The 21730-nt window shown below is 40.4% G+C and overlaps 1 protein-coding gene across 2 annotated transcripts in view; it reads right to left on the bottom strand.

Annotated features, from left to right (window-relative positions):
- The window catches only part of PAK5 (p21 (RAC1) activated kinase 5), a 246750-nt gene that overhangs the window by 85879 nt on the left and 139141 nt on the right, over positions 1-21730 (bottom strand). For both annotated transcript variants that reach the window (XM_074346926.1, XM_074346927.1), the window contains one exon: positions 7866-8080. In XM_074346926.1, coding sequence (XP_074203027.1) covers positions 7866-8069 — 204 coding nt within the window. In that variant the 5' untranslated portion in view covers positions 8070-8080. The remainder of the gene's footprint in view (positions 1-7865; positions 8081-21730) is intronic.

Genomic DNA, 21730 nt, shown 5'->3' with positions numbered 1-21730 from the left:
GCATATCAAATCAATCTCACTGGCACACTTTAAAGTTGGATCTGACCCTTAAATGAATAAATTCATTTTGTAATAGAACAATTTCTTGATCTGAGACCTGTGTCCTTCACGCATAGGGGTTTAACCAATAGTAACCCCTGACTGTGGCTTAGAAGGCCCCCACTCCATCTGGACCCAATTTCCCTTGTGTCTGACCATATCTCCCACCCCCTCGCAAAGCCCACTCCGCTCCAGCCCCACAGGCTGTCTGTCCTTTAAACTTCCCACCCCCACGTCTTTGCACTGTTTTCCTTCTGCCTGTGAATTTCACCCCCTCCTGGGCCTTCTCCCTGTCACTTTCATGGGAGGACTCTCCTCACCAACTCTGGATAGAGTCACCCTCAGGTACTTTCGGAGGATATCTTATTTTCTTCATCAAACTTATTGCTACTGTAGCTGTGTTGTTTGCTTACTTAAAGGACCACCGCTTGTTTTCCCTTGAGAATTCCAGCTCCCCAGAGCAGGGACCTGGCACTTTCTGTCCACAAGGACAACCCCCTCACCGAGCACAATGCCTGGCATGGAGTGAGCATGCAACAAACACTTGTTGAACGAATGAGTGAATTTAATGTAGAATGTTCTGCATCCTGGAGGTTTTAAAGCTACAGCTCTCAGACTTGACTTTGAATTAACAAGTTTTGGCAACCCTGGGTACACAGGAGGACACAAACTCTGAGAAAATAACAGCAAGAATGACACCACTGCCATCATTCCCTGCAGTGACAACAATACATTAGATTCTGCTTCCTGAGTACCTAGTAGCTTGTTTGAGATGGTGTCTTTTATCTTTCAGGTTTGGTAGGACTTTTATAATCCTAGGAAGGTTTAAAATAAGTATTGCAGAGTAACCTGAGAAATTATAAAATATATACTGAAAGAATGAGGAAATGAAGCAAAACCAGAACATCAGTATTTTTATAAGAGGTTAAGCATTGGTACAAATATATCTTATCGCCGTTATGATATTTTAGGTATCTTTACTGTTTCTGTTGCATTTACTTTTTTTCAAATGCATGTGTTTACTCTTTTTTTTCACTTTTTTTATGTGCTTATAGTTAAAGCAGCCAAGAAAATTTGATCTAACCCACCTGTGATTTTCTTGAAATATTTGGGAAATTTTGACTAATTAATATTTAAATCTATAATATGACCAATGGAATTAATTTAAGAGTTAGTAGGTACTGGTATTCTAAAATGTTACTTAATAGAGCCATAATTTTTTCATGTTACTAAGTACAAACAGTAGAATGTATTCTCTAAATATCAAAGTCCTTTGGATAGTTAGGATTTTGCCATTTAATCTTGCAAGGGAAACATGAGCACCTTCATTTTACAGACGAGGAAACTTCTATTCAAAGAAGCAGGTAGGTGACTTATCTAAAGCCATGCGGTTTGTAATTGGCTGATCCTGGCCTTAGATCCCATGGTGCTGACTTCTCAGGTCTTCTCTTCCCATTTCTGAAAGCCTAGATGCATGAACATCAGGGCATTGACTTTCATGCTGTAAGGAAGATGCTTCTACGCTCACCATCATATTTCAGCGGAAACAGATCTAAAAGAAGAAATAGGTAAACCACAGGGACTTAAGAAGATAAGAAAATCATGGGGGATCCATGAGCTTTAAGGGGGGACCCAAAGGGAAATATCAGAACGAAAATAAAAGGACAGAAGCCACCTAGCCCAGCTGAAGGTCAGTGTGAGGCTTCCATGTTACACCCCATGGATCAGGGATGAGAGCCTGAAAAGTCATGTTGGGGCAACTCTCAGTTCTCAGAATTACTGGAAGTTTCATTCGGTTAAGGGCTTGGCAACCATCTGATACACAGTTTGAACTTGGTGACAACTCTCAGAAGGTGGAGGTGGCGCTAAAAGAAACAGTCCCTTGAGACTGAATTCTGACTAATGAGGAAGAGGACATCAGTGATGGAGAAACGAGAAGGAACCTTGGGAGAAACCGTTGCCTTGGGTCAAAGGGAGATCATACCAAAAAATGACGGAGAGTTGCCCTGTATTTTAGGAAAGCAAATTTCAAAAAAATATTCAAGGCAAGGGTGAATCCCATGGAAACAGGACAAAGCAGGATGATGTGGCTCTGAAACCTTCAATCCTGAATGCAAAGTTGTGAATCATGAAAAGGGAAAAAAGATGGAGAATTACAGAGTTATGAAGATGGACTCATTCTTCAATGTGCTTCAACGTAAACTATAACATGGGAGAAAACAGAGCAATGGCAGAAGTCTTGCAGAATGGGGAGGCCAGACTTGAGGATTTACCTCTCTTGATTTTACCTGTTTGTGTGAATAGAGTGGTTTTTATGCAACAATCAGGGGTAGGAGATGAGGATGAGGGAAACTCAGCGTCGGAAGATTATAAACTCCCAAAGACCGCCAGGATGAAGAAAACTCAGTCAGAGTCAGTTGTGCTTTGATATTCTCTGTGATTCTTTAAACTTGAAAGGATAAAAAGAAGATTTTTAGAAAGGATTAGAAGGCTACATTAGAAAAGGGAATGCTGAGTAAGGATGTTGGAATTCTAAATGACTTCAAAACCCTTGGCTTAGAGAAATGAAATTCTATGACACTAAAAGGGATGAAATTTTGCCTTCAATAATCTATGAGACAGTTGTAGACCCCAAAGATTACCAGCCAAATGGAGAAGACAAGTCTCTCTGTTTTCATAAAAAAAAAAAGAACACAAGAAAAAACTCTGGGTAGTATATGAAGAGCGCATTGTAGAAGCTACAGATAATCAAATTTGATGTCAGCCCTAAGACAATGGTTCTCAAACTTTCTGGTTTCAAGAACGACTTATAATTATTGAGGACTACAAAGACTTCGGTTTATGTTATATTTATTAATACTTACTATATTTGAAACTAAAACTGAGAAACGTTTAAAACACAAGAACACAAAGCACAGATCCATGAGGTGTCAGACCAATGACATTAACACACAACAGGAAGCTTCTAGCAGAGAATGAGGATGAAAATGGCAAATGATGCTTTAGTATTATAATGAAAATAGTTTTGATCTTGCAGACCTCCTGAGACAGTCTGAAGGACCCCCAGGGGTTCTGGACAAAACTTTGAGAACTGGTGCAAGAAAACTTCTCACCATGTGCCCAAGGGGACATAGACAAGGATATTCATGACAATATTACTTATAAATAGGAAATACTTGACAATATCCTTTCATTGAGAAATGGATAAGCTGTAAATGGCTATTATTTTAAAAAGAAATTCATATTGATTTGAAGAAAATGAATTTATCTCAAAAATGTTAAGTAAAAAAAGCAAGTTAGAGAATATTATATAGAGTATGACATCATTTAATGAAATTTAAATATGTCAAAAAACACTATTAACATTGTTTCTATCGTCTTACTTGAAAATGAAAACAATCTGAAACACTACAATGTGCTATTTGTTTACTTTAGATAGAAGCTACAAAGGATTTTTAACATGATCCTCTGTAATTTTTTTTTTTTAGCAGTTTTCAAAATGATTTCTAGGCTGTTACAACAGGTGATTAGTAAGTTCCAGCTTCAGTCCACCTAAGACAGTGGTTCTTAAAGTGTGCCCTCCACCCATCAGTAGCACCAGCATCATCTGAGAACTTGTTAGATGTGCAAACCATGGGACCCCCCACAGGCCTACGGAGTCAGAGTCTCAGGAGTGGGCCCCAGGAATCTCAGTTGTAACCAGCTCCTCAGGAGGTGCTGATGAAAGCTCAAGTCTGAGAGCCACTGGGCAAGAACGAATGCGACCATTCAACCTGCCCTTTACATAAATGTATCTAATTCTGCAGGAATTTTGGTAACATTGCTTATGACATCCTTGTGGACAAAATGATGTTAGATACAAAGAGGAGTTTCTCAAAGATATTTGCCAAATGTTTTATGTTTTCGAGGGATCTCCCCACCCCGCCCCCCACCTTGCCTACATGCCTTTGGCTTCGGTGCATGAACTTTAACTTGTGACACGAATCTGAGCTAACCTGTGGCTCCTGGTTACATTTCTGAGATTTTGGAAACGTTGGCCAAGGTAAACTTGTGTTAATACCTTATGTGGACAAATTCATTTTTAATGACCTAAATCAAGGTTATCAAAGTGTGGTCCCCAGACCAGCAGCATCAGCATCACCTGGAAACTTATTAGAAGTGCAAATTCTTTGGCTTCATCCCAGTCCTGCTCCATCAGGAACTCTGGGGATGGGCCCAGCAATCTTTATCAAGCCCTCCACGTGATTCCATTGGACTGTAGTTTGAGAAACACTGACCTAAATAAATCTACATATAAGAGGTGTGTCCTTCTGAGTGTGACGTGCAATCTAAAGAAGGCTTGAATAGGAACAGCTGACACTTTAATCAGTCAGAGAAGAGAATGTCGGTTGCATGGGTGAATTTCCATTTGGAACCAGTCTGCCCGAAGCTCACTGACCAATCCTGGCCACCGCGGGAGGCACATTCACTCCTTCCAGCACTGCTTTTATGTCGCCGTCTCTCTCACTTTCCTTTGTCTACTTTAAAGGACAACTGGACCAAATTAGAACTGTCAGTTCTAGTTAACATAAAAAAAAAACTTTGCCGAGATAGCTTCAAATCTCCACAACTCTGCCTATGCACCCCTTTCTAAAAATTCATTCATAGCTTCTTATTCCAAAGATTGTTCTGACTTCTGCAACATATTCTGAATGGTTTATAGTCTGTCCTTCTCAAGTGACTTGGAAGATTTCTCCAGAGAAGTGAGAAATCCAAACTTCCCACAAAGTGAGATCATCTGAACCTCATGGCACACTTTGGCCCCTTGCACCTTTTATTTTCCTTATTCCAAGAGGCTGGTAGGGCCAGCAGGTTTCTCTCGGACCACTGATATTGTCCAACATGTGCCTACAGCACCAACTGCACATGCAGGATCTGGAGAAAGAGAGGTTCCATCGATAGGACTCTGGTAAGAGTCTAAAGTCTGGATTTCTTGGGTGTCCTTCAATTAAAAGCATTTAAATAACTCCACTCTTTCTGGGGAAAATCCAACCTAGCTGACCCTTGTTTTGTCACTCCTTGTCTGTTTTTATTTTATTTTTTTAAATTTTTTTTTCTCACAGGCAAAGCTGTGCCTGAGGTCCCATCTGCAGAAATCCAGGACTGGATTCATACTTGAGATGTATTTTCCAGTTGTCTCGTCTTTAGCATTCACGTGCCTCTAACAAACAATCCCATTTCATCCAGACTGGATACGCACACCCTTGGCATCGGGACTAGGAAGCCCATGACGTGAGTCAGAGAATCACGGGGCTCAGGAGCTCAGCAGTTAGGAATCCCTGCTCCATCTCTCAGGAGGGCTGGTAAGTTCTGTCTGGGAGGGATGATGAGCTGGCCCATCCAGGAGATGGAAGAAAAGAGCTGGAAGGTCCTGTAAAGTCCTGCATCCACTACGCCTAGTGGATTATCACTAAGATGAGAGTCCTCTCTCACTGTCAACCAAGACCTGCTAGGACCTGGACAAGTGAAAACCATGGTGAAATAAATGTTACTCTGTCCTCACCCAATGATAAATGCACTCCCTAATAAGACAGCACATTCTGAGCCTTTAGCTAGGATGTTACACTCAGTCTGCTTCCTTCCAGAATGTTCCACATCCAATGATAACTGTACTCAAGAACAAGAAAATAGCCCTCATTTCATGTGGGCATGTTTCCTTTGCCATGATGGTCAATAGCAGATAACTCTTCTGGGCACACTGTACATTCCATTTTCTGGGTTTTATAAAAACTTGGAATATGAGAAAAAAAATACAACTAAAAAGCAAATTCTTTCCAATCCCATGTTCATTTTAGATAAGGTCCATCCTATTATTTGGTCATTAGTAAGGCATTAGTCTTTTTTTGGGGGGGGAGAAAATCGTGTTCAATAGTAGAATATTGCCTAATATTAGCCAGTAGAGTTGGTTAATTGGTCAGTTTCTATTAAGTATCAATCAATACCTGTTTAAAACGAGACGTTCCTTTTTATCCCTAAGGATTTATCTTCTCAAATATCCACCTTCTGAGTATTTTACAATTTAGTTGGCCGGAAAAGTTTCAAAATCTTATCAGAACACCAAATTCACAAGATGCAGGATTAGAACACTCTGTATCGATCTCTGGGCAGAACAGACCCACACGTTCAATACGAGAACAGAATGACCAAGACCGTGTGTAAATGAGGGGATCAGAATTCTAGCCTGCTCAGCGCAGGTGACCTACTATAAGCATTTCTTGTAATTTATCAACTAGGTTCCTTCCCTTTACACCCTTCAAAAATGTATCCACTATTGTTTGACCTTTCATTTAAACCCAGTGTACTCAGTATGCACGTTAATACAAAATAAGGTAGTTACATAGCTCAGATGCCTACTAATATAAGGAGCAAGGATAGACCCTGACCTACTGGATACATGGTGATAAGCTTCAATGATGCTCAACTGCCATAGGGAGCTTTTGGGCCATCACTTGGTGGTCCAGGGAATTCTTATCATTCTGAGGTGCAGAAGGAAACTGCAATGGCTGGATTTTCCTTGTAGTCTCTTGACATCCCTGAAATTTACTGGATCTGATTTCCTTTTTAATGCAATTATTTTGATGAACATTCCTTGCCAAACCAAAGCTAGCAGTCATCTTTGCTATGATGAAGTCTACATTTTTCCCTCATACAATTAACAGTTTAATAATAACATTTTATAGTTACATTATTTGATTGTATTCAGGGATACTCCAGATGCTCAGGAAGCAGGGAACCCAATAATTTATAGTGTTTACCGTGTCACTAAAAAAAATATTCGACAGACAAGAATTTTATACTTTTTCTTAGTTGAATAAAATTAATTTTGTTTTGTTAAAGTTATTGTTATTTGCTATTTGTATAACACCTTAAAGTATGTCAGATGATTATTCTAAAAAATTTTTATTGAAGCATTTAAAAAAAAATCCCACGCCAAAAATCTTCTAGCCATTTAAGGTAAATTATATCCTATTCTAGGACTCAAATGATTCATTTTATTTGCAATAGCTCTCTTTTAGACTATGAGTACTATATATATAGTTCTATATATATGTGTGTATATAGTTCTCTATATATATACACACACATATGTAAAATTTTATATATATATAAGTATGTACTTATAAATATAAATATATATTTGATCATATGTATGCATGTATGCGTGTAACCATACATGAATCACTTATTATTGCTAAAAATATGTTATTACTAATTCGACACAAGTTTAAAGATTCTGAGGGCAAATGCAAAAACACAAGGATGTTTAATATAACATCTCCTTGGCGGGGGAGGATATAACTCAAGTTGTAGAGCACATGCCTAGAATGCACAGGGTCCTGGGTTCAGTTCCTAGCACCTCCTCTAAAAATAAATAAATAAATGAACCTAATTACCTCCCTGCGAAAAAAAAAAAAGAAAAAAAGAAAAAAAAGTCTCTTCAGAGGTTATTGTCAATATTTATCAGAGGGGTGGGGAAGATATTCTTTAGTGTAAAGACTAGCAAACACAATTTAAAACAGAAATTAAAATGTCCTATTTTGTGATTGCATTGTATGTGTCTGATTTAGAAAACACTCACATCTGAAAGCTGAGGTTATTTTTCATGGGTTGCCATTTACAATAAGGGGTGAACATGACAATGGTTGAAGAATAATTTTGGATAATCTGTAGGTATTTAAAAACCAGTACATGATTTAGGCATTTTGTAGCTCGCCCGTAAAGATGGTGCACCTCATTAAAAGAAAGCACACTCCCTCAGCCAACTCAAAAGAGCATCCTCACCGTACCTTCATGGGAGCCAGCTGGATGGGAGTGATGCATGAAGGGTCCACCATGGGCTTCGGCCTGTTGGCCGTGTCTGCTAACAGGCTGTGCCACTGCTGGGGGAGGCCGGTAAATTTCTGCTCTTGTGGATCAAACCCCGTGTGAACCCTGTGTTCAAAGTTGGACGGGCCGGATATTTCAATCTTTTTCTTTTTCTTCCCAAACATGATGCAAAAACCTGAGACACGCAAAAAGAAAAGAGGAGTTGTTAGATCTCGCCAGCAGAAGACATAGGAAAATGAGCAGTTCATTTATAGTTATATCTTTTCCATTATTCCTCTACCTATCAGCTGGGAAAGATGGAATTTGTATTTTCAGGGTCTGCAGATTAGATAATGTCATTCCAAACTTTTCATTCTCTCCTTGCACTTGCCATATGGAGTATAGTTTCCTGACACACTGAGCTTGGATTTGACCATGTGACCTGCTTTGACTAAGGGCCTGTGGATGGAAGAAAGTGTTTCATTTCAAGGCCCCTCTTCCTAATGCCATCGCCTTGGGGGTTGGGATTTCAACATACAAATTTTGGACAGACACAGTCAGACCGCAGCACTGCCTACGTATTCTCTCGACAGGGCTCAGACTTTTCCCAGCACTAACTCCCCAGCCTTTATCAGAACCCATTTCCCCATCCATCCGGGTGGTTACTTCAGACTAATTTAGGAAACTCAGTAAGGTAATAATGAAAAGCTAAAGAAAGATGATAAAGGCTCAAAAAGACCTTGATATGCTATCTCTCATGAAAAGCATAATTACATTTTTTTATTCTTTAAGCACCTTACTATAATTAGGTTAATAAATATAGATCAATTGATTTCAAACATTTCAGAGCATCTAAGCCAAAGTATAAAGAATTAAAGGAACCCAGCTGTAGTAGACTGTCACAGAAACAGTCCCCAGTGTTTCAGGTCTCCCAGTGTCCATGCCCTTGGGTGAGTCCCTACCACTCACTCTGGACCTGGATATATAACCTACTGTGGCCAGTGGGACAATAGAAACCATAACACAAGCATGAAACGTGCTTGCCCTTTGGGGCTTGCCCTATTGCTGCTCTTGGAACCAGCAGCCAGCATGAGAATAAGGCTGGGGAATGACAGACAGCGTACCCTGTCACCCACCAGCCCATCAGCCCATCAGCCCAGTCAACAACTAGCCCTGGAAGCAGAGCTGCCGGGCTGACCAGCAGTTGCCCACTAAGCAAGCCCACTCAGAACCAGCAGAAGAACCCCCAGCTGAGCTGGACCCAAAGTGCCAACCACAAATACATGGCTGTTGTGTTAAGCCATTACATTCTGGAGTAGATTGTTGCACAGAAAAGCTGATTATTATCTCATAACTTGCATCTTCATTTTCCTCTATTTTAGCTGCTTCAAAGTCTCAAGTAACAATGTCCAATCTGAATAACTATATTAGCTGTTATATAATTGTGTACACTCAGAGGAGTCTTTTTTCAAAGTCTGTTTTTATTGCAGTATAGTCAATTTACAATGTTGTGTTAATTTCTGGTGTACAGCAAAGTGATTCAGTTATATATATATATATATATATATATATATATATATATATTCCTTTTCATATTCTTTTTCATTATAGGCTATTATAAGATATTGAATATAGCTTCCTGTGCTATATAGTATAAACTGATTTTTGATCTATTTTATATATAGTAGTGTGTATCTGCAAATCCTGAACTCCCAATTTATCCCTTCATCCTCTCCTTCACCCCTGGTTACCATGAGTTTGTTTTCCATGTCTGTGAGTCTGATTCTGTTTTGTAAATAAGCTCATTTGTGTCATTTTTTTAGATTCCACATATAAATGATGTCATATGGTATTTGTCTTTCTCTTCCTGATTTACTTTATTTAGTATGATATTCTCTATGTCCATCCATGTTGCTGCAAATGGCATTATTTCATTCTTTTTTATGGCTGAGTAGTGTTCCATTGTGTATGTGTGTATGTGTATATATATATGCACACACACATACACACCACATCTTCTTTATCCAGTCATCTGTCAATGGACATTTAGGTGCTTCCATGTCTTGGAAATAGCCCTGTAAATAGTCCTAATATGAACACCAGGGTGCATGTATCCTTTCAAATTAGAGTTCCCTCTGGATGTATGCCCAGGTGTGGGATTGCTGGATCATATGGTAGGTCTATGTTTAGTTTTTAAAGGAATCTCCATACTGTTATAATGGCTGCACCAAAGTACATTCTCACAAGCATTATAGGAGAGGGTTCCCTGTTCTCCATACTGTCTCTCCAGCATTTATGATTCGTGGACTTTTTTTAACGATGGCCATGACTCAGAGGAGTCTTGATTGTGATGCTACTGTCTGGCTGGTCAAGGGCCTAGAACATGTTCAGTGGCCAGGAAATTATTCCAAAGAAGTAAGTGACTCTACATACCATCTCTCTGTTATCCTATAAAAATAAAAATACATTTGAAAATATTTGGTCATGTGTTGGCTGAGTCCACTTAACATTTTAATAAACTTTATGGTCATCAAAAAATAAAACAAGGTGGCAATTGTTTTAGGAAAACAAATCATTTGAGAAGAGTTCTTTTTCCATGTATACACTCCTGAATAAGCACTGAGAATATTAGATCAAATATTTTTAGAACCAGAATAGACATGTCCTACGATTCCCTTCCTGCTTGTGAATTTCTCGGTGGTTGCTATGCCATTCAAGTGAGGATATAAAAAAGGAAAATATCAATGAACTGTACTAATCTTGTTTTAAAATAAGACAGTTGTGGAGAGGAAACCCGCAGCTGAATTAATTTGCCTACACTGCATCCTGTGATACTACGCAACTGTAATTTAAATGGTAATCAAGGCAGTTCTGCATGTCTAGTAAGTTTGAGGTAAAGAGGAAACAACTTAAAAGGAAAATTAAGACTTTCTAAATCCTAAAGCAGTGTTCCTGTGAAGCTCACACTTAACTGAAGGCAGAGAGAGAACCCCCATGATGTATGGTGACGTCCCAGGAGTGGTGGCCATTCCTCTGACAGCAATGAGGAATGCCAAGCTCAGGTGAGGGACACATGGTAGGGGACCCTCCTTACATCCAGGTCTGCTTGGGAAGTGGTTTCTTTTCTCCGATGAGTCCATGCTTGGTCTGTGCCTGGCAAAGTGCTAAATGTTGAATGTGACTGATCTCACTTAAAACTCACAGTAACCCCATGCTGGGGTCCCCAAGACCACCCCTAGGTTTGATTTGCTAGAACTCACAGGACTCAGCATAGTGTCATAAGACTCGGCTGTGATTTATTACAGTGAAAGGATACAAAGCAAAAGCAGCCAAGGGAAAAGGCACATGGACAAAATCTGGAGGGAACCAGGAGCAAGTTCCCAGGGATCCTCTTCCAATGGACTCAAAAAGGATGTGATTAATTCCTCTAGCTCTAAATTGTGACAACGTGTTGGAAGTGTTGTTTCCCAGAGAAGCTTGTTAAAGACTCAGTACCTGAGGATTTTATTTGATACCCATCACATAGGCACCTCTGCCTGGCCCATGCCAAAATTTCCAACTTCAGAAGGAAAGCAGGGGTTCAGTATAAACCATCTTGTTTGCATGAACAGTTTGGTTGCAGTAAGCCATTGGAAACCCTCTCCAAATCCAAGTTCTCAGATGCCAGCAAGGGCCAACTTTGCAAATTGGCTTCTCTAAGACATGCAGTCTCAGTCCTGCTATGTTACTGCTTCTGCACAAGAGGTGTTATTATCATACCCCCATTTTACAGAAGAGAAAACAGTAGCTCAGAGGTAAGAAACTGGCAAAGCTAGAGACTCAGAACCTCAAAGCACATACTTGGAGTTACCACACGGTAAATCAGGGAACCACTGGATTTTTATACCTTTTTAGTAAACCATGTGTGGTATATTTCTTTCCTAAGATATTTTTAAACCAACTGAAAACAAACCCTTGCTAAAATTAATGTGTATTAGAATATATTCAAATAAGACTTCAAAAAATCGTCCTTCAAAAAAGATTTATATGAGTGGCAGAGAAAAGAAGAGGGCTACCACCCATCATTTTTAAATTATCTAGAGTAGACGTTCACAAATGACTGAAGAAGCAGCTATCTTTTGGGAAACAGACCAGGTGACAACTTGGTCTTCCAAATGGAGACAGCCTGTTTAGAATCTCATCTGCCTGAGAAACAGCAGTTCATACAGAATGAGTGTTCAGCAAGGTGTTCGAATCATGAGTAGATTTCTAATCTTGGGCCCTTTGACCCCTGTTTCTGCTGTTCCACATTACTTGCTAAAGTTTTTGAATATTGGCAAAACCTACCTAATTCTGTGGTAGCCATATCCACTGAGAGTGGCATGGAGCTTGGGAAAGAAATCGCTCTTTGATTGGTGAATTTCACATTTACAGTTGAATGAGCAGTGGAGACATTTCAGGAAGCCACATATGAGAGATGGACATAAACTAACGCTGCCTGTTTCTAGCCTCTCTAAAATGTCTTTCAGCTCACACGTGCTCAGCTTAAGAGATAAGCGCTGTATTAGAGTTCTCAAGCTGGAGAACCAGGAAAGCGAGTGATGTAATTCAGTCCAGTTCTGTCAGTCCTGAGAATCAGGGGCTGATGGTATTAAGTCCGGGTCTGAGTTTGAAAAGGGAAGAACAAAGAGCAACAACGTCCAAGGGCAGGAGAAGACAGAAGTCTCGCCTAGGGCAAGGGAGAGAGTGAATTCACCCCTCTTTTGTCTTTTTGTTCTACTTGGGCCATCCAACCACCCATGCTGGGGAGGGCTATATTCAATTCACCAATCCAAATGCTAATCTCTTCCAGAAACAGCCTCAAAGACATACCCAGAAATAATCTTTACCAGCTATCTGGACGTCCCTTGGCCCAGTCAAGCTGACACATAATATTAACCATCACAAGCATGTAGGGGAGAGTTTACAAGGACATTCCTGTTTATGTAGAAAAGCAACCTTGTAGGTAGATTTTAAAACCACCTGACAGCAAGCCTGCCACCTGGCCACTATTTACTCTCCTGATTATCTTTGGCTCAAAAAGTCCATTTCAGGAACATGAATTCCATTTTCAACTTTTGTGCTCAAAGTATAATTTGTTTTATAAATATGCCTGGTAGTTTTATATTTTTCTTTTACAACTTCTGCTGTTCTTGGATGGATAGATCAGCAAAAAAAGGTAATTGGCCGCTTGGAAAGGGCACATGGACTTTATCAGAGCATAACTCTGAGCACGAAACCGCATTTTTGCAACACTGTCATTAGTATCGTGGTCCAACCAGGAAACAAAAGCGTCTTTTAGTGGCTGCATCCCCTGTTCCTGGGCACCAGAGCACCATAGACTTGATAACCTGTAATACCCTTTGTCCTACTGGGGACATTTATTGAAACACTTTCAGTTTTGCTAACGTGACTGGGGAATGCTGCATCTAAGACACTGTCACCTAAATGTGGAAATGAAAGGGAGGGTGCATGTACATGCTGGACACTCTACTGGAGACAGCGTGACAGAGCCCTCCTGCAGGCCATCCCAGGCTCCTCCAGTGGCCCGTCAGTGCCCACTGGCCACAGCATATTCAAGAGACTTCCTTTCCTTGAACCCACAGCATCATAAGAGACGTTCTTTAATGCATCACGGAACACAAAATCCAACCTTGTGCTAAGAACAGAAGTCAGCGAAAATTTCTATAACAAAAGGCATTTGACATAAATCTGGTTGTAATTGTAATTACACATGTTGTAACATGCCTTTTAAGACATACGTAGCAAAATTCAAATGGCAGGCAAGATTCATTTTTTGGAGGTAAAAAGTGATTTGGTTATTATTTTACATTTCTTGAAGTGTATTTAGGATGGCTTCCCCTGAACGCGGATTATTATTATATTTACATGCTGTTTTAAATTTCTTATGTATTTGTCTATACACATGGTACTGTTAAATATTTAACTAGTGTCCTTCCAGAAATACCTCAGAAAAGTTTTTTTGTTTATTTCCATTTTTAAGTGGTTATCTTATTTTTAAGTGGTTCACATATGCCTTTTCTTCTACATTTAGGTGCAATCATGTAAATGTCTTCCTTTGTTCTTCTTGAGACTAAAATTCTTAATAGGCTTTCTAAGAAGGTACATCAGAAGAGGATTCTGTTTTTCACAAAGAAAGGAAGGACTTTATGTATCATCAACCAAAAAACGTCCAAGTTGGGGCATCTCTGCCATGGTTCGGGGCAAGAGTGGGCCACTTTGTTTTGGAGCAGAGAATTGGCCACACAGCTGTTCCCAATTTGACTTTTTGCTTTACCCCATGAGCAGAAGCCCAGGTGAGCAAAAGTTCTTATAAAGGTAGCCTTGAATTTAAAATGGACCCAACTTCTGACCCTTCCACAAAAGTCAGCCACATCCTGCAGAAAGCTAGACTACAGAGGGGTTTGTTCTTAGTCCTTGAATGTTGAATTTGTTGATGGAAAGAACAAAGGAAAGATGAAAAGGAGAGACTCAGAGAGGGAGGAAGAAAAAACTGGATTTTCTTACGGAAGGAGTGTTAGAAGTACACGTACATTATGGGTTAATTCAGCTTGTGAAGGAGCCTAAGAACTAATGCATCAATTTAAAAATGGTTTCCACAGACATTTTTCACCCCAAATCATACTTATCCAATGTCCTTGGAAATGCAACTCATTTATACGCATTACATCTATCAAATGTCTGATAGATGTCAGTGCTTGTGGTTACTGAATTTAATATATGTGAAATCCTGGCACATAATAGACAGTCAATTCTAAAAAGTAAAAGTTAGAAATAAGTCTCTTCTCAATCCCCAAATTATAATAGAGAGTTTTCTTTCCTTTTAAAAAGTTCTGTCCATGTATAAATGTAGGAGGTATCAATACAAACAGATGGCTCTTAAACCATAGTCTGCATTTGGTAACTCTTGAGCAGATATAACTTCACCCTATAAAGTATGTGGCAAACACAGTCACTGCATTGGATGGGGATGGTATACAGAAGACCCCTGAGGTCCCTTCTGACTCTAAGGTGTAGAGACTCAAAGAATAATGTCCATCTCCTCTTCTCTCTACCTGGTCATCTCTGTGCAAAACCGTTCCCCATCCCAAAGAAAGCATTACATGGGCAAGACAGAAATCTTAACATGAAGGGACAGGCACAGAATGTTTTTAGTGTGTTTGACATCTTACTGCGTTGAAAATAACTACAAAATACCAGTTGTCCTTCCTGTTACAACAGATGGAAGGAATCTGGCACCTTGCCCTTAATGTTTTTCCAGGAAAGGGACTCCAAATGTGTTTATTATTATACTTATTGGAAAAGAGAAAAAGAACTCAGAAGAAATGCACCTCTCAAATAAAAACAATAACCTTTTAAAAAGGCTGTTCAGGAGGACCTTCTACGATTCGTATGTCGGACATGTGAGCTGTCAGTGAAGTAGCCACGTGGCTTTTGAGCACCTGAGACACGTCTGTGCATGTGAGGAACTGAATTTTTCATTGTATTTAATTGTAATTAATTTTATTAAATTTCAGTAGCTACATGAGGCTCGTGGCTACCACACTGGACAGCACATCTCTAAAGGCTGGGACTTCAGAGGTTCTCTCAGGAGACATCAATAGTACAAAATGACTCCCATGTAATATGTCTGATTGAGTTAATGACACTTTATCTGCCTCCCAAATTTCCAAATATCTGTTATTACAATAATCAAGTTACAGATTCCTTTCTAGCTCCTACTTGTCCATTGGGATACTGTGTTATAGATTTTATGAGACATTTCTGCCCTTAAACCCCCTCTGAACCTAACTGTTGTAAACTGCATGACCACCTCCACCCCCTACCACCAACCCGTAGCACTCCTGGGAGGGCTCCTGACCTTAAACTTAGACTAATTAGTATCTGAAAACACGGTGAGTAAAGTTAAACTGGGCTAATAGTAAGAGACGTGGACTTGGAATCAGAAGTCTGGGAGATTCTGTGAACTAGCACGCAGGTGGGACCAAAGTAAAACAGCACGGCTTTGTCGTGCTGTAGAAGGATTGCACATCATGGCCCCGTGTAAACTGGAGGAGAGGAGAAAAGCTCCAAGGAAGTCAGGAAGTCCAGCAGCAGACACAGGAGAACGGCACAGCCTTCCTGAAGGAAGTGCACAAATGCCTCAGCTCCTACAAGCAGGACTAGTTCCGATCTTCACCTGCTTTCACTATGGTGACTAAGTTTTAGCAACTTCTCCGACCCACGGTTCTAACAGTGACTGCTCACCCTTTCTTTCTGAGCTAACCCGAACATAAGAAAGTTTCTGTCCACCAAGATACACAGATTTAACACCCATATGTGGAACTAAACCCTCCCTCACCACCGAAGGAAAAAAACAGGCTTGAGACCCCGTGGGACCTAAAGTTGATGAACCTGGGGTTCAATCTAGAGGAAGAAGACAGTGTTTCACAGGGTGGGTTGCTTTTACTTGTGTGTCTTGGAGGTCTTCTCTTGCATATTGCTGCTGAGTAATCACTGCCATTGGAATCTTTTTAAAAAAAATTACTGTTTTAAATTTTTTTTTTTTTTTAATGGAGGTACTGGGTACTGGGCCCAGGACCTCAAGCATGCTAAGCATGCACTCTACCACTGAGCTATTTCTCATCTTCTGGAGTTTTTTTTTTTTTAATGTTGGAAAGAATCTTCATAGTTTTTGTTTGTACTTTAATTTTTTTTTTTGGTTTCCATAGGAATGAATTCTTATCAAGTAGGTCTTAGACTATACTGTCTGCAGGCAGATGCTCCATTTCCTTCAAGAGACGTAAAAACCACTGGAGCCAGGGTAGCTGCTAAGTGATTAGAAACAATGCAAAATACATGGACTGAGACAATCATAGAGGATCTACAATATTCTTTAAAACCCATTGGCCATTGGCATCTTACTTGACTCTGTGATTTGAATACGGGTCACGTGGAAAAAGCTAGGGCTTCCTAGACTGGCAGACAGAGGCTGGCAAAACGTGGCATGCATGATTCTTGCTGCCGTACGTTAACTTCCAGCAGAGCCTGTAGCAGGGATTTCGACGCATGTGATTTACCGAGGGAGTGCTCTGAGGGTGGCAGGGTAGGCTAGATGCTGAGCAAAGATGCGGTCTCAGCTGGAGTCTGGTTGCAGCCTGACCTCAGAGGGAGCTCAGGAGTGTTAGCTGCCTCGCAGGCACAGGGATCACCTTCTGTCCCCTGGGGTCAGTCACTGCCTGCGAGCGTAGCATTCTGGTTGGAGATTCTTCCCCTGGCTGAGGACAGCTCTTCCAGAGGAGGGGCCTGCTGCGAGCTCCCGGCAGCCAGCACTCACTGCAGCTCAGGGATGGCGCACAGGCCCAGTAAGGGGCTCTGGGGTGGGCTGGCGAGTGGGGCACTTGTGTCACCTACCACACACCTCTTCCCAAACAGGAACTCCAGTTCCCAGGAGAAAATGGTACTTCTGAAAACTCTAAGTACTGAATGGAGCGAAGGGGATTCCTCAGATTGAGCGTGGTCAACAATGCGGAGATTCTGGGAACTTTTTAAGGAGGTAGAACTAAATACCAGTGACAAACAATGAAATACAGAGAGGGCAAGAGTCAAAACAGTCCAGCTGAACACCCACGGAAGCACAGGGGACACCTTTCTCCAATGCAAGGACGACAAGATGAGGGGTTATAACACTTGGCAATGGGAAAAGATTCAACTTGGATTGAGAGAGCAAATAGGACCAACAATGCCTAGCACAAGGCACGGCACATAGTAGATGCTTTAAAAATTTGTTCAACCTCTGAATATAACAATAAATGAATGGCTAAAACCCTAAACAGGTCAATAGTTAATCATTCCCCACATACACTTCTTCCCCACTCTGTTTACATTGATTCAGTTCACAGTTTTTAAATTAAAATTTACCAGAGGAAGGAATGTTTTTAAAGAAGAAAAGCAAACTAGATAGCCATCCAAAATATTTATGGGAAAAAAAACCAAATTAGTCAACTGGGACCATGAGTCTTATGGCTTATTTTGTTAGTCACAAGGCTATTTGGTGACAACTTGTTATGAGCAATGTTTAATTTCCAACACTGTAATACTTCCTTGCAACATAACTGTAAGCTAGTAAAGCAAGACAATGAAGCAAGTAACTACTTTAAGCAATATATGAATTATTGCAATTGGATCAATCCAAATCTTTTATGTGAATATATAAAATACCACACATGATAATTTTAAAATTTCATAATGTGGTTTTTTTTTTTTGAAGGACCTAATAAACTATGAGTACTGTCTTCCCAGAAAGGAAAATAGGAGAGTAATCAATGAACATTACTGATGTCCTTTTATAACAAACAAGAAAGAAGAGAGGGTGGTTTCCATTTCAGCTTTGCTGGAAAACATGGTGGAGAAGAGGAGGCAGAGGGAGAAATGGACTTCTTCTGAAATCTTACCTTTGGTTTCAATATGAAAATTCTTTCTAAGGCAACAAATAAAAGAAACTTTAGGAGAAAGGGTAGATCAGTACACCCAGAGACATATAAATACGTACATATGTAAGAAACACAATCTTAGCTTTGACACAAAATCATTCTGACTGTGATGATTCATTTCCCAGAGGGCAAAAGAAACTATGTCAATCAACCCTCAAAATTTGGCTCACAGTTTTGTATATTTGATGATATTCAAAATGTTTACAATCATCCCTCAGTGTCTGCAGGGGATTGGTTCCAGGACCCCCTGCAAATACCAAAATCCATGGCTATTCAAGTCCCAGGATTTGCATATAGCCTACACACATCCTCCCGTATACTTTATATCATCTTTAGATTACTTACAATACTAATACCCATGTACATACTGTGTTAATAGTTGCCGGTGCACAAGGAATTCAAGTGTTGCTTTCTGGAACTTTCTGGAATTTTTTTCACCTATTTTTGATCTGTGGTTGGTTGAATCCACAGACGCAGAACCCATGGAAACTGAGGGCCAACTACAGGTAGTCCATATATAATTTTTATAATTTATGGGCTGCATATTTATTTATTTTAGGTATTGAATTTTTTGTATTAAGTGTATATCTGATATTCTAACAATAAAATAGTGATTTTATTATAACTGTATAAAATAGACTATTTTTATTTATTTACAATAAAATAGTGGGTCCAAATAGTTGGCTAGTGTTTCAGGGACTCTGCCACTTTACCACCAAAGAATATCTCAAGAACGAGGAAAGCAGACACATCTTCCTACAGGAACTGAGAGCCATGTTGTGAGGGGGCACATCAAAATGGTATTTTGTGTATGTTTGTTGGGGGAGGAAGGGAACTTTCTCTTTTATCTCAAGGGAAGAATACTGCCTTTCACTTTGTAATATATTCTGCATTGATATGAAGCTCAGGCTTTGCTCTGGACTTGAATTCTTTTGACAAATCTAACGTTCTTTGGCATTCTAAAAAAATACATCTCATTCACACCCTGGTTTCTGCACTCCAGCCCCAGCCCAGTGCTCCGTACTTGCTGGATGGGGTAGAAGAATGCCAGGGCTGAGAGGCTCAGGCTGGGAGAGCCCAGGTGTATTCACCTCCTCCCCCTAGTTCCAGTCTGAATGTTTGGGAGGGTTGTGTCTGCACCCAGGCTGTGGCGGGCAGCCTTAGACATGAGTATATCAGGCCACGCTTATGCTTCTAAAATGATGTTGATCGCTGCAATCCCTCCCTTGACAACATTCACTGGCTCCCATCTGCTTGTAGATAAAATGTCTAAACTCTTTTGAACACTAGCCAATTTCTCACCCCTGGGTTCTCTACCTAATCCTGAGGGGCTGGAGCTAGGATGGGCAAAATTAAAAAATTTATCTTTATTAACCATTAATAGAAAATGATTATTTCTTTAAATTATGCAGACAGCAACAGACCATAAAAATTAACAAAGTATATGACTGACTCCTTCTCTCATGGGAATCACAGATATTTTCATATCACAAGTTTTTTCAATGTTTTGGTAATTGCAGTTAAATATAATTGAAGTTTTTCTGAGACGGGCCTAGAGGACTCACCAGATCGCCACCCCGTGGCACAAACAAAGGTAAACAAACCTTGTTCCAGCCTCAGTTTCTACTGATTCTCTCTACCTACTCCATGATTCTGCTATAACCAGGTGATGTTCTGCCCCAAAGCTTCCTTGGCCTTTCATGACCTCATGTCTTGATCTCACAGTTCTTTTCTGGGGATGTTCATCCCTGCTGGAAAATGTGCCCTTGAAGAAGGTTTTGGGAAGAACAAGCTTGATGAGGTTTTTCTCCTGACATTACTGGGCAGAGTCTGACTGTATCTCCCTCGTGCTTTTAAAACTGTTGGGACACTGCCTGTCTTTGGTCTTTAGCAGATTCTATTCTGAGTCTGTGTGTCTGTCTGTACCATTGCACCTGTCTCTCTAGATGATAAACACCATTTTTTTTCCATCTCCCTATTCCTGGCCTAGTAACTATCACATCGCAGACACTCAAAAACTGCTTAAGGGATAAAGGAAAGGCTGTTTTCCTGGGAGTAATAAACTAATAAAAGCATTATTGATAGTCAGGGAACAACAGCAGAGGGACACAGCAATGTGGCAGAACCCACTTGCTTTCAATGACGATTTCTGAGCATAGCATGGCACTCTCATTTCTAAACAGAGTTTCCCTTCAAATCAAATTACTGATTGATTGCAAGTAAAATCCCAAATCACCATAGCGTCTCTTTGTGTTATAAGCAAGGCTGGCTCCAGGGAAAATATGAGAGGCAATACCTATCTCAGGAACCCTGCCATTCCTTCTCATCAGCCTTGTCCTTCTTCCACGAAAGCTCCAAGTGCATCTCCCAGGCAGGTCCTTAGGGCTCTTCTGATACCGTAGTATGTCCAGGGATACTTCCTGCAGCGTGTCATCTACGCATGTCCTTCCAGAAGTTCAGACTTGTCTCCACTCTTTCATTTTAAAACCTTGCCTGTGGGATCTGTTTAGACAGTGCTGTCCTGAGAGGACTGATGATGGGTTTCCAATCAACTCTGCTCATCAGTTTGACAACTGCTGTTGGGCACTCACTGAGCACTTCCTACGTGCCAGGTGCCATGATCTGACTATCCCATGGCTTTTTTTTTCTTTTTCTGGTTTATAGAGTTCTATTCTGTGCATTTCTTTTAATGGTACACAAGCAAGCTGGAGTCAGGATGGCTGGGCAGATAAATAAAACTGCTGCTTATTCACAGAGTGTGATTTGAAAAATTCAAGTAAGTTGCCCTTATCATAAATACTTTTACCACTGACTTTTTCCTGTGGCTAGAATTCCACTATTCAAATATACCTTTAAAAATCTTTTTTTTCATTTCTGAAAAGGGCAGAGTACAAACTCTACCACCTAAAACAGCAAAGTTGACAGTTTATTTTGAAATTATGCTCACAGGCACTGGAGAGCTACTAAGGCAGCCGGATGTTGGGGAGAAGGGAGGCACATGAGGTGAGAGTCTGAGATTCACTTACTTTCAAGGCATTTACTGACTCAGAAGAGCTAAGGATCTGAAAACTCAAAAGCCATGTACAAAGCGGTGGCCCAAAGGGTGAGATTTCAGTTGTCTAATTAGTCTGGGGAATTAAAATGTGAATAGTAGGGCAACAAAAATAAGCTGAGTACCCAAGGTCCTGGAGAAATGGGAAACACACTGAGGTGAGCCCAACAATGCTGCTACACAAATCTAAGGAGGGAGGGCCATCCCTACGTATGCCCCTTGTGGGTCAAAGGAAGCCAGAGGTGGTTGCCACCTTGCACTCCTCCCCCACTGGAATGATAAC

This window comes from Camelus bactrianus, chromosome 19, assembly GCF_048773025.1.
Source record: "Camelus bactrianus isolate YW-2024 breed Bactrian camel chromosome 19, ASM4877302v1, whole genome shotgun sequence".
NCBI lineage: Eukaryota > Metazoa > Chordata > Mammalia > Artiodactyla > Camelidae > Camelus > Camelus bactrianus.
This window is presented reverse-complemented; position numbering and strand designations above follow the sequence as displayed.